The sequence below is a fragment of the Desarmillaria tabescens genome (genome assembly GCF_030435595.1).
Source record: "Desarmillaria tabescens strain CCBAS 213 chromosome Unknown EV420scaffold_89, whole genome shotgun sequence".
NCBI lineage: Eukaryota > Fungi > Basidiomycota > Agaricomycetes > Agaricales > Physalacriaceae > Desarmillaria > Desarmillaria tabescens.
In genome coordinates, this window is record NW_026848388.1 from 21,319 (window position 1) to 34,545 (window position 13,227).

Consider the following 13,227-nt stretch of genomic DNA (forward strand, 5'->3'; position numbering starts at 1 on the left):
GTTTGAGAGAGAAGGTCCAGTATTACGGGCTTCTATTTGCACTGATTCACGAGTAGTTAGTTACTCTCTGAAATGAATGTTCCTTGTCGGCCACTATAATAGCGAGCCTCAACTGAGAAGATCATCAATATCCTTCTAGCAGGACAAAACACGGAAGTCTACTTGCCCACAGCCCCGCCGCGAGACATGACTAGTCGTTGATGGCTTTCTTGCGAAGAGATTGTGAGTAAGAAGTCTGGCGCCATTATTCATGACTCGCTGTGTGATCTCTAAGCATAGTTCCCTTGCTAGCATCAATGTTATCACGTCGGCAAATGAGTGGGATATGGGCCTCATTGCGAGCTTAATGAGGGTGGTGATCGTCCGTCTGTATGTTGGGATGGGGATAGCACTTCAGCCGAGAGGAAGGTTTACAAAGCGGTGGAGCTGTTCGCACTCAAGGGTGACTAAGGAGTCACAAGAGAGATGAAAGGTTACCGGCCGTCTCTGCTGAGCGTTATTAGAAAACGCGTCCTCGAACTATGCGCGTCTTGGCAGCGAACAGGCATGGTCATTCCTAAGATTTTCGGAGGATAAGGTTTGGGCCGTGAAAAGACGCAATAACCCTTCACGTCTTCCTTCTACACGAAGGAAAAGGGTCATCCCTTGCTGCTTGCGTTTCCTCGGGAGTAGAAAGCATGGCTATCATCAGAATCGTCTTATCAGGCCTCCAGCTTCGATCAAGAGAAGTGCTGGCGTAGATGCAGAGATCTTATTGCCTCAAGGTGATGTACATGATATGACGGGCGCTTGTCGTAATAAGCGGCGCGTCGTCTGACTTGTGAGTTTGAAAAAGCTTGGGTCCGGGGACCACAGGCCATCCACGTCCACTCTACTCGCATCCTTTCGGAGACAAGACATTGGCAGACGAGAAATGGGAGGCTGAGGAGGAATGACAACATGTACAGGATAATGCAAGACAGCATTGGAACCTGCAGGCCGCGACTGCCTGGTGATTGTTGTCTTCGTACGTTTGGAGTACCGATGGATAGTGCCAGAGAACGATTCGATACGGTGTAACAGAATGATGAAGGCAACCAAAAAGACTGAGCTAGAGCCTGCAAGAAAGGTGTCAGTTGACATAAATTTCTGTTAGCATTCGGCTGGTTGACCTTATCAGAGAAGCGATCGTGGTGAGGCCGACATCATGAACCCTTCATCTCGACGGGTCGGAATAGAAGTTTAATAACGAACTGTCAGCTCTGTTGTAACTAGTACCCAGAAGGAACCTATGGCGGAAATGAGCGTAAGGTTCAGAAGCGGTGAAACCACGTACCGACAGATGCCAGACATCCGTCTCGATGGAGACGCAGAGATGACTGTCATCGACGAACGACGAAGGGCAATACGATAACGGGACAAGTGTTCAGGGCTATACACAATGGTTCCGGTCATTGACACAGATTTTCATGACGAAAGCCTCAATGCTTTCCAAAACAGACAAACAGACACGCCTACAAGAATGCCCGCCACTGAACCTGAACGTCACTGTAAACTGGGCAGAATCTGACGCGGACGGATGGTCACACGTACCTATTATCACGTTCCTACAGTTATTTCGGGTTTGACGCAGACAGCTATGGCTCGTTACGATGTCTTGACTTCAAAAGGTCTCTTGGCGGTAAGTAGTCGGCTACACCTGGTGTCAGCGAGAACGAAGACATGAATGACGGATGTACGCACGTTATACCTGCTGCTTCACCTAAGAATTCAAGTTCAATAGATGTGCTTAAAGTTCTTTCTTTTGGTATCAAACAACGGGGGCTAAATGAGCTCGAAGAGTTGGGGTCCTTCTTGCTTGATGACCAAAGAAGAAAGATTTTCCAGGGAGCAGAGCGATGGAACAATTGCCATAATAAAAGTGAGGAAAATTTGGGGAACCTCGACATTCGACCTTTCTTTGTTTTTACTGTGTCACAAGAGACTCGCTCAATCCTGCTCAATCGCAACTTGAAAAACTAGCATTTTTCCTGCGACGGCTTGGCCCATTCCTGTTAAGAGATGTACGAGCCATAGAAGGAAGAGCTTAATAACATCCGCCATACTCCCTATACGACAAGGATGTAGAGAAGGACACTGGGAAGAACAATGTTGGGAGAAGACAAAAGGCAAGTCATACTAGGGTTAGGGTTACAACTGTTCAATGAAAGCGATCAATTGGAAATTATATCCTCCCACCCTCACGCGAATTACAACGATCTGGGCGGCTTAACTGTAATTAGCCCTCTTACTCGTGTTGTTGATTCAGGTGCGCAAGCGAACTAGCTGGTGCTAGCATACTTAGTCTTGCTCCCGGGCTCAACTTTATTCTGATTGTTTCGCAGAATACAATGGCAGACGCTCAGCCTTGGCCGCAAAAGTTTTTAATGAAGTCCTTTCCCTACGCTGTTCATGACAGCACCACTGGCGAGAGCGTTTTCTATGGTCCGTACATGCGTCTGCTGTATCATTTTCCCCCCCTCGATGGACCGTTTGAGATCATTCCGCAATTCCGTGTTCTTGCTACTCCTCGGGACAGCGTCGACAGCGTCGTAACGTTTACTGTCGAATTGAACAAGCACCCGGTCCTGTTCATTCTGATCAAACTGCTCGCACCATTTCGTCTGGATTCCAAACGCCAAGAAGCTGACAGACAGATGCGGGAGCGTTTCCGTGACCTCCACTCCGACGTCGTCACTCCAGCTCTCCCTGGCATCGGAACTCTTCTCTCATTCTACCGCCATGACAAGGCAACTAAATCCCTCACCTCTCCCCCAATTGCTGCTGATCCCAATATTATGACCGATGCAGTGCCCAAGAGTCTCTGGGATTGCGAGATTTTGGATGCTGCTAGTGCAACTCGTTTTCGCGAGATGGTCAACGAGGTTAAGGGAGATGTGTGCTCATACCGGAATATTCCGCAGATCTAGTGACACAGTAGATGGCTCGACGTAATCGCATTCAGGGATGCAGACTTCAGCAAAAACGGCTTCCTGGACCAAAGCGGTGGAGAAAGCTCGTTTTGCCGCAGGAAAAGCTGGAATTACAAGAAGCTCGTGCCTTTCGTTGTCCGCGCGCCTATGTTCAGATGGGAAAGCATCTGCATGGACGGCGCGGTCGACATGTATACGTTAATAGAATACCCATGCAGCTTTCAGGCCGGTTTCGTTCACGTAAACGAAACTTCCTCCCAAGATACTGTCTATGAGTACCCACGTCAAAGTACGAGTTGCCTTCATTTATTTTTGTGTCCTGATATATCGTCATCTCTGTGAACTTTGAAGGCTCGCATCCTCCATGGACTAATGAGTCGCAGGATCTCCTTATGATGGATACTTTCTAACCATTTATGAGATTTGATTTTTAGACGACCGACCTAACTTCTGATGATTCTTATACTACTATCACTTGATCACTTGATACCAGTGACCGGGTCATTATTCAGGCTGTTGCTAGCCGCAAAGCGTCGAACCGCATCGGACCATGAGGACCGACATCGCGCTTTTCTTTACATGTTCTAGTCTTAAAACTGTGCAAGCGGTAGTGGCTCTTGGGTCTCCATCATTGATGGCCCTTACTCTGAGCTGGCTCTGAATTCGAGGCTCCCGCCGGCAGCTAGCCACGGGCACTAGTGGTATATATTCTAATGACATCGGATGCATTAGCCCATTACGAATCTCTTTCCAAGGTTAATCTCCTCATCCGATCTTTCCTGAGAACCATGCCCGTCTAATCTTGGGGAGATAGGTTTTCAATCAGTAATTTCTCAATCTCTTCACTTGAACTGAAACCGTATAGACTTGCTGTCCATTCGACAAAAGTTGGAAATGTTATTTGGCCAAATACGGCATTGGCTACTCTCACAGCTGCGTAAACATTTAATTAATCGCCTATTCTTGCGAAGGCTATTGATTCTGGGATGCTGTCATCTGCAATTCGAATAACCGATCTAATTTTGACTGTGATAAAAAAGGACTCAGGGGTAAACAAGGCTGTGAATCCTTGTTTCAGGATCTTATGCCGACCTAGAAGCGACTGCTCGAAACCTTACCGTTACGAGATTCGAAAGTGCCTTATTTCCTCCTAGATTTCACTCAAATCTCACTGAACACTTCGAAGGTCCGTCGTATCCGAAGCCTGCTTCTGGGAGAGCGAAACGATGTTGACTTCTATTTCAGATGGTCACAGCAAGTGTTTACACTTCAACGTATCAGAGTTTCCGTCCCGCACTGAATTCATACCCAAATTATTCTCCGTGAGCTGAGCTGAATTGACTCGATTCAGCTCACGCAGAGATCATTTTGCCTCAGATTCATCCATTTCCCGTCGAATCCTGAATTCTGATCCAATTTTTGTTACACGCAGTCCACAACCCGTAGGATTTTTTCGACTTGACAACCGGTTCTTGGAACCTTGCGCGTGTATACAGCTAATAGAAATCAGTCACCGAATATCAAGGCTATTTTGATCCAGTATGGTGATTCACTATCTCAGCCAGAAGGATAGACAGGGAAGGATCGCTATGCTCCAGCATGCTCTGACTACGCCTGGGAATCAGTCCTTCTCCTTTTCCTTTTCCTCATATGTCCCGCATTTGGAGCACTGGTGTCTAACTCCCATCGCTGGACCTTTGTTTCTCCCTCAATTGGGCAAGGACTGATCTCGGGATAGTATTCGGTCTATGGAAGGTTTCCGTCTCTAAAGCTATCTCAAAGTTCGCAACGTCTTTCCACTCTGTCATGATCCTCTATTCGCTGCCTTCCATGTTCCAAAATGCTCCAAACCTAACAGTATGTGAATCCTTATCGATGAACGGCCTCATTCTTCCGTCTCTGGATGCTGTTTACTTACGCATACCCTCCCCAACCGAACTGGACGTATGAACGAGGGGCTTATTGTTTTACACCTCCTTATAGAAAGATTCAGCCGCTCGGTTGTCAAATTTCCTGTTCATGACGTCGAAACTAACATTATCGGACAAAAGAATATCGTTAACATACTAAAGTCAAGCCTACACTTCCGTGAACTAGCCGTTGAACGGAACCAATTGCGGTATTTAGTGAAGGAAATATCAGCTGTGCAGGATATTGTCCCGGGATTGGAGCGTTTCACATTTTACATACATACAACTCCGAGTGGAGACCCATTTGTTAATGCCCAAGTCCGTGTCAATATCGGCAAGGCATTCGTCGATATAATCTCGCTTCGTTCCAGTTTATGTATGAGGATATCAGTGTGGGTCATGGGTCTTCCGTTGGAAGGATTATGATTGCGGATGAAGAAAGTCCGGCATTTGAAACAGTTGAAGGAGAGTGGAAGCAACATTTCTATCGTTACATACGAGGAAAATATGGCTGCGACTGCTCCTTAGTACAAGTCATTGTTAAACTGTCGGCTACCATGACTACAGCGTGAAATATTCTCGCGCCAGTTACGACATGCGTACTAGAGTTTGCAAGATACCGAGACCTTGTTTAGTTAGTATTCTGTGTTGTCAGCACAGATGGTCTTTAGTTCAATACGATACGACTCGTGACCCCTGCTAGGAATAGAATATGGAGGACACGGGAGGAAATGCAACTTGTTAATAGTTACCTGGTACGCGATGACGGTTGTTCCCTGCAACGGTGCTAAAACTTTCGGCTTTCAAATCACGATGCAGTTGCGGCGAGGTCTGGTTCAAGGTGGATACGACGAAGATAGACAAGAACTGCTCGAGTGGAAAATTTAACAATTATTGATAGCCAAAGATATTAGACGATCGTCACCATTGCTGTGATATATCAGAGCTGTTAAATAAAGATGCATACATGACGATGTGTCAGATATGCGGAAGGAAGCTAATCCACGCGATATCCTGTGATACGCCAGCTGGGAGATCCCTTAGCGCCAGAAACGGCTCCACGAGTGAAAAAGCCCTCGCCATATCATGCACTATCCAGAGTAAGATATAGAGGGATCGATACGTGAAACTGAACAAGTGACTATCCCTCTCAGGTTCGTTAAAACCAAACCAACCGGCTGTCTTTTCAACCACAAATGTAAGTAGGATGGCAGAGGGAGGGGCAAGCATGAAGATGAAAGAGCACCCCCTCCAGAGAATTCGCTCGATGGATGTTACGAAGGGGTAGTGCCAGGCAGCGCAATAAATGGCGCCGAATATGCCAATGCAATTTCCGCATGCGACAATATAAAACAGCCTTGTGTTGTTCGGATGTCCTGACCAAAGACGGGGGACTCCTTCTTCGCTAGAGGGACCAGCGACATCTGGGATTATGTCCCCGCCGAAGAATATGGACAGAAGGCGAAAATTCACCCAGTCCTTAAGATGTTCGGCGTCTAGGCTCGTGGGGAAAAGGCTAGGGAGTGGCCGCGGTGTTTTCCATCCTTCAGGTGGGTAGTCGGAAGTCATGGTGTTCACTGGCGTGGATGGAGTATTCAGAGTCGTCGGTGAAGTGATGGCTACTCTAAACGGGACAGAAATTCCTAGAGGTTTGTGCCACCAAACTGCATAGTTGATAATAGTGAAAATGGCGTAACCGACGGCTACTATTTCGAGAACGGTGAGAGGGAGGTGTTGCGCTACCCTGGCAACGCATTGCAGGAGGAACCATGTGGCTTGACCCACGGCCACTGCTTCGGACAGACCATCGCCTTTATCTCGGTCATCGATTTCCTTCTTTTTTATTTCACCGAGCGACTTCACGAGGCTTGTGTGTTGTTTCAGCTTTTCCAGAGTTATCGGACATCCATCAGAGTCCACAAACGCGCCCATGGAAACGAGGAAACCGTGCGACATACTGAGCTTCTCCGGACAAACTAGGCTTACAGTCAGTATCCTGCTCTAAGCAAACATCGGATTAGAGTGCTAGTACTCACGCGCACGAATAAGCCGAGCGACAGAATGTTGACGTAGAGCCCAGATGGTGACGTGCTCTGGGGAGAAAATAGTGAACACCATTAACTCCGCGTGACGAAGAACATTGAAGTAGAACCATCCTTTCTTCTCCATTTTTGGCCCTGGGACGTTCGGATGGACAGAAACCCAAATACAAGCGAAAATGGTGGCCAATGAACTCCAGAGAATGGATAGTACGGTTCTGCCACCGCCCAAATCGAAAATGGGTTCTTCGTTGGTCGGCGAGTCGGTCCCCTGAGTGTCAAGGGGCAAGCACGAACCAATGATGGAATAGAGTAGAAGGTATAGGGGTGCTAGCCTCAGTGCAGATGCAAGGCTCTTCCGACGAAGGAATAAGAATCAGCAGTCATCAAAGGATGATACAAAGAGCTCACCAGAGAGGAGGATCTAGCCATCGGTTGTACTAAGCGAGGTGGTAACAGTGGCGCACTGAAATCCCTTTAAAACGGATAGCGAGGCCCGTTCTAGGGAGACTGTATGACTTTGGTGCGGTCGGGTCGATCTACGGCCGTATTGTAGGTGGCTGTTATATCGGTGGCCGGGCGGTGGGAGTCATAGCTTCATTCCAAAGCCTCCGTAACCCGTAGGACGCTGATCGGCTGCACGGAACTGAAAGAATGAACAATTTAAGTACTAGAACTTGTCCTGCATGTGCCAGATTTTTGTATAGGGGAGCGGGCTGCACGGATGACCCATGCTGGTCGGAGATAGAATACGTGTTTGCATCGGTATCCCGGACAAAGGTGATCAACTAGCCCGGTCACTGGTCAATGGATGCATATCGTGTGTACGTGGGCGGTGATGAGCCATTACTTGCCCATGAGTGTTTGGGCGCCTGTTTAGACATATCATATATGCGGGCGATTCAACCGCCTCAGCCCTTGACGCGACGCTGTAGCAGTGACGAATATGAGGCCAGAAAGTGGATCAAATACCGGAGCTTCGAGTTACAAGTGGAGTGCCGTGAAAGAGCACAGACGATCCATGCTGCTGGCATATCCGTCATCGCCGTAGAGATGCAAGTTGTTTCTTTCCGTATTGGAAAAGTGTGAAATTGGAAGATTTCGGCGTGGTGCCCGCGGTGAGGGGTATTCATTGGTCTGGAATGAAGGATATAAGCGCCTTGTTATGCAAACCGTAGTAAGAATGCCTTGGACACTACGTCGGTAATGAAAATCGGGGTGTCTCCTGGGACGTTGAACAGGGAGAAACATACACCCCTTCCCTAGATCCGAAACGAAGGCCACGGGTCATCGGCATCATGGGAGGAGGTATAGAAAGCGCTAAAACGTTACAGCGTGAGAAGTGCACCTTGAGTTTGCATCAGCTTCTTTGGAAGCAGCACGAAAGATACGAAGACTTACGGAATGTCTTATTGGTGCTGTGACGCGCTGAGTTCGTTAGTGAGCACACACAATGGGGAGGAGCATATGTATTGTCCTGATTATTGGAAAATTTTCAAAGTAACGTCCCCGGTAATGCCGTGTTGAAAAGAAAGACGATTTATGCTAATCTTTTTTCAACACGCTGTGGCGAGATTGTACTCGAAGTTTGGCTAGCGAAGGATATTTTTGCTACCAATACTGCAATGCAAAGAAGCATACCCTTTCGAAATCTCACCAAATTAATTGGTGTAAGAGAATTATGAACAAAATCTCACGAGGCTGATATAGCAGATCGCATTTGCCTGCCATTGAGTCGTTTGGTGCCATTCCTGCATCGATGCAGGGTTGCGATGACCACGCCGTTCATATGAAGGTTACAACATAAGCGCCCTGTGAAAGACAGCATTCAGTGGGTGTAAACATGCCAGAGGTATAATAAACTTACGTCGCGTGTTTTCTCTTCCGAGCAACACGAACATGGTCCGAGAGGGTAGTCGCCTACAGGCTTGATGTTTCTGAGGGTAGTAAGGCTGCGACAAGTGCTCCGTTGATTGACGTTCGTCATGTGTCTGCGTCCTTCACTGATTCGGAATGATCCGTCTTCGAAGAGCATAGAGGGGCACCCATACAACGTATGGCTCGTTGTTATTCGCTACAGCGATCCGGGCCGGAGTATATCTCAATGAAAATTCTACAACGGCGGACCAACAACTGACTGTATGGACTTGGTGGGTTTTCTATGGCTTTGTCAGTCTTAGGTATTCTGCGAAAAATATCCAGCCATACCTTGTACCGCAGTCAGGCTCCAGTGAATCAGAGGATTAACATGTGAAAAAAGCAGCCTATAAAACTAAGAGACTGATTTTGTATGCTTGGATGCCAGATGGGGAGCGAAGGGAAATCCTCGCGTAGCCTGTGGGCTGAGTTTCCTCTGCAGAAAGATGCGGTTAGCTTCCTATTGAAGTCGTTAATAGCTGAGGACGCAATGGAGACAATTGCAAGGTCTTCTCTTCCTGGTAAAGCTGCACACAGAGCTGAGAGGAAGGGGGTTGGAGGTTCGGAGTCACAGAGAAGGTCTACGGTACAAAATAATTGAAGAACATGACCTTTAACAAGCGCCGTTCCATCTCGATCCGAAATTTTCATTGGTGCGGAATAACAAGAAAGTGAGTAGAATAATGTTGATTGAGCAGTTGCTGGTGGTGGTTAATGCGCCGGATGGCCGGGCCGTGCATCTAAACAAATCAAAGCAAACAAGACACGCCGGAGCCTCGCGCGCCCCTTTCCTTCTTACCGCCATCATCTTCTCCCTCATATCAGCGTTGTCTTTTCCTGGTATCCTCTTCTCCTAGGCGAGATATTGTTAGAGTCTCACTATGAATATTCGCTCAATTCAGTTTGGTCGGGGTCGAGACACATTAACAGTACGACATTCAACAACGGAATAGTCAGGTATCGGTATTATCAGGGAGTTGTGACGCGTCGTGATGTAACTTGTAGTGTTCTCAAGCCAGCATGTACCGTGCCGCACTACTTCGTTGGTGAGAGTCCCCGTGCATCCACCCTTTTCGCCTCTCATACCCTCCGCGCTCCTTTAGGATATTCATTACCGAAGCAAAGCTCAAACTCGTGTGAAGGACTTTCAAAGTGATGATGCCTGTAGAAAGGATCTTAGAAAGGTGCGTGAACCTCACTCCGCCTTCGTTTGGTTTCCTCACCTTCTCATAGACCGTTATGATTCGTCCTTGTTGCCTTGATACTAACTTGTCCGCAGAGCGAGAGCTGGAGGCATGTCGAATCTTTCCCTGGATGCCCGTGTGCAACACTGAACTTCTGACTTTGGCAGTGACAATCATCCACCAGATTGCGCGGAATCCTCCGAGAACTAGGAGAGAAGCGACATCATTAGCGTGTCAACAGAAAGTGTGACATCATCGGCTTGCCACCAGTATAAAGTGCCTATGGCAATTCCTGCTTTGTTTGGGCTCTCGACCTCTCTTTACGTCATCCCAAGTCCATCGTCTTCTATGCTTTTCTCCGTCCTCGCCTTTCTTGTATTATGCCCCGTCGTGCTTGGCGCCATATATGAAAGCTATGATAGCCTTCCCAGGAAAGATTTCCATTATATCATCGTCGGAGGTGAGTGGTACAGACGTACGTGGCTCCTCGCTAATATCAAGTTCAAGGCGGGACGGCAGGCAATGTACTTGCCAATCGTTTAACCGAAGATCTGAATGCCTCTGTTCTTGTTCTCGAAGCGGGCGAATCGTGTGTATGCTCTCTTTCCAGCCGTTCAATGTTTGATGGGTTCCATAGAACAGCAGACGTCCTTCTCTCGCAGGTCCCGTTCTTTTCTCCTCGTGCAATAAAATCATCATTAGATTGGAACTTTACCACCACGGAGCAGCCAGGATTGAACCGACGGTCTATCCCATACCCTCGTGGATACGGTTTGGGAGGAAGCAGCGCCATCAGTATGTCGTCTTGCCTTTGAATGTTAACTGGACTGATGATGTGTATGTTTGTGTGCTCTCAGATTCTATGTTCTATACCCGTGGTTCCTCGCAAGACTATGACCGTTACGCTCGGATCAGTGGTGACCCGGGATGGGGATGGGACGCTCTACGACCGTATATTCGTAAGGTAAGTCGTAACTTCTTTTACTTTACCCATTGCTATGCTGACCTTACGATAATCTGTCAGAATGAACGTTTCCTCACTCCTGCCGACCATCACAATGCTACCGGCAAGTTCAACCCCAAGGTCCATGGCTTCAATGGAGTCACGTCCGTCTCTCTGCCCGAATATCCGCGTGCCACGGACGACCGCGTCATTCAAACAACGATGGATCATGCTAGCGAGTTCCCGTTCAACTTGGATTATAATTCCGGGTACCAGCTGGGTATTGGTAAGAAATCCTAGTTGACTGGACCATGAGCTTCGCTGAGTACGACGTAGGATGGGCACCCTTAACGATTGGAAATGGTACCAGAAGCAGCTCACAGACGTCGTATCTCGGTCCTGAGTTCATCGACCGACCGAATCTGCATGTCTTGATTCGCGCCCGTGTTACCCGGATTCTCCAAAGCAAGAACAACAACGCATCGCCCTACCTACCCTCATTTATCGCCGTTGAGTTTACTCAGGATGCTGGAGGCAAATCATCATCCAAGGCATTGTGACTACTAGCTGACATGTGCTTCCTAGTAACCAAGCACGTCCTGGCACCTTCGGGTTTGAAAGAGATCATTCTCTCTGCCGGATCCATCGGCACACCGCATATACTCCTTCATTCTGGTATAGGTGATAGCGACCCTCCTTTCAGCTCTAGGAATTGCTTCCATTGTTCACCTCCCCGATGTTGGCAAGAACTTGTCGGACCATGTCCTATGGGACATCCCCTTTATCGCTACCGACCCCAATACGATCGACAACATTTATTACAGAAATACTACTTTCCAAGCGGAGGTTTTGGCCGAGTGGCAAGCCAATCGAACAGGCTTTTTGACAGCGGGTTCGGCAAACCAGTTAGCCTTCCTTCGTATCCCCGATACTGCCAAAGTTCTGAATGAAGAACCGTCCGCGGGGAATGAAACGGCGCATTACGAGCTGGCCTTTTTGGTGTGTTGAGTGTTTAATAAATCTTGCATAGGTTGAATCTGTGCTGTAGAACGGTCTTGTCAATGGTCCTACCAACGCCGGGAACTTCTTTGTAGTTGTATCCTCACTTCTTTGTCCTTTGTCGCGTGCGTGCTCAGTATAATACCCTTACTAATACTAATGATTATGTGAATATAGGCGGGGATGTTACCATCAACAGCTTGAACCCATTGGACCCACCTCTGATCGACCCGAATTATCTCTCACATCCACAAGACCTCGCTGTCATAAAGTATGCCATCGAGAGCGTGAAAAGGTTTGTCAATACCACGGCGTGGGAAGGATATATTCTCGAGATGGCGACGAATACCACCGATGATGATATCAAGAGTAGGGCATCAAGCGTATATCATCCGGTTGGCACTGCGAGTATGTCCCCGGTTGGTGCCGACTGGGGTGTGGTTAACCCGGATTTGACGATGAAGGGCGCGATGGGGGTGAGGATTGTGGATGCTTCGGTTTTGGTGGGCTTTTTTTTCGATTGGGTGTATTTCTGGCAGGCTGACGTTGCGTCTTAGCCGTTCGTGCCTGCAGGACATACTATGGCGCCGGTGTATGCCTTTGCGGAGAGGGCAGCGGATTTGATCAAAGCTAGCTCGACAAAAAACAGCGGAAAATAGAGATGTTGTTTGGCGCTTATCGTACACATTTTGTACTACTGTTATCTGCTTCTTTGGCTCACCACTTGTTCTGTCATTGAATACCGCCTCTCTTGACTCTGAGCCCTTACGTATTTGAGAGCTCTCAGCTCAATGTCTAGTACGGATGGATGCCGGAAAGACGTAAGTTATTCGTTAGACCTATTCAGACAGCTCTAGAATGCTACTGCGTGCAACACAGTTTTGCCAATACTAGTGGATTTGAAGTAACATTTGAACTCGAGGCTCTTTCCTTAGAGCCGTTTTAGGCTTCGAGGAAGGTATCCTAAATCTCCGACGCCGTCCTTTAGTAAATTAAGGTAACTAATAACGATCTTTCTTGTACGCACTGTGTTCTCAGGGTCTGGTACTGTCTCTGCAACAGGGATCACCCTTCAACTCGATGTTGGCATGCCGCTAGAGCTCGAAAGACAAGGTATCGCACACATTAATACGTGTGAGACCTAACCAAGTATCGACTGCAGCTCTTTTCTCCCCAACGCGCGTTTCCTGGCCACCCAGCGTTGATTCTATGGGGGAAAAAGGTTTCAAAGCCCCTTCGGGGCGACGTCAGATCTGTGCTAGGGAAGGATAAAAGGTATGTTAC

General features: G+C 47.9%; 3 protein-coding genes across 3 annotated transcripts; 2 read left to right on the top strand and 1 right to left on the bottom strand.

Annotated features, from left to right (window-relative positions):
• Positions 1-2,217: 2,217 nt before the first annotated feature.
• EV420DRAFT_1584483 (uncharacterized protein) lies at positions 2,218-2,964 on the top strand. Its single transcript, XM_060474762.1, has 2 exons — positions 2,218-2,307; positions 2,364-2,964. Exon 2 carries the CDS (start codon positions 2,370-2,372, stop codon positions 2,946-2,948), a length of 579 nt encoding a protein of 192 aa, XP_060323170.1. The 5' UTR covers positions 2,218-2,307; positions 2,364-2,369; the 3' UTR covers positions 2,949-2,964.
• Positions 2,965-5,731: 2,767 nt separating this feature from the next.
• On the bottom strand, positions 5,732-7,583 carry EV420DRAFT_1177922 (uncharacterized protein). Its single transcript, XM_060466210.1, has 3 exons — positions 7,312-7,583; positions 6,898-7,255; positions 5,732-6,837 (listed from the first exon to the last, which is right to left on the bottom strand). The coding sequence occupies exons 1-3, from the start codon at positions 7,330-7,332 to the stop codon at positions 5,840-5,842; spliced, it is 1,377 nt and encodes a 458-aa protein (XP_060323171.1). The 5' UTR covers positions 7,333-7,583; the 3' UTR covers positions 5,732-5,839.
• A 2,766-nt stretch (positions 7,584-10,349) lies between these two features.
• EV420DRAFT_1623209 (aryl-alcohol oxidase precursor) lies at positions 10,350-12,602 on the top strand (the record flags this gene model as incomplete). The annotated part of the gene is made up of 11 exons (XM_060475916.1): positions 10,350-10,461; positions 10,509-10,590; positions 10,639-10,796; positions 10,859-10,965; positions 11,026-11,230; positions 11,281-11,453; positions 11,568-11,625; positions 11,648-11,943; positions 11,993-12,068; positions 12,121-12,446; positions 12,501-12,602. 11 exons carry the CDS (start codon positions 10,350-10,352, stop codon positions 12,600-12,602), a joined length of 1,695 nt encoding a protein of 564 aa, XP_060323172.1.
• Between the last annotated feature and the right edge of the window lie 625 nt (positions 12,603-13,227).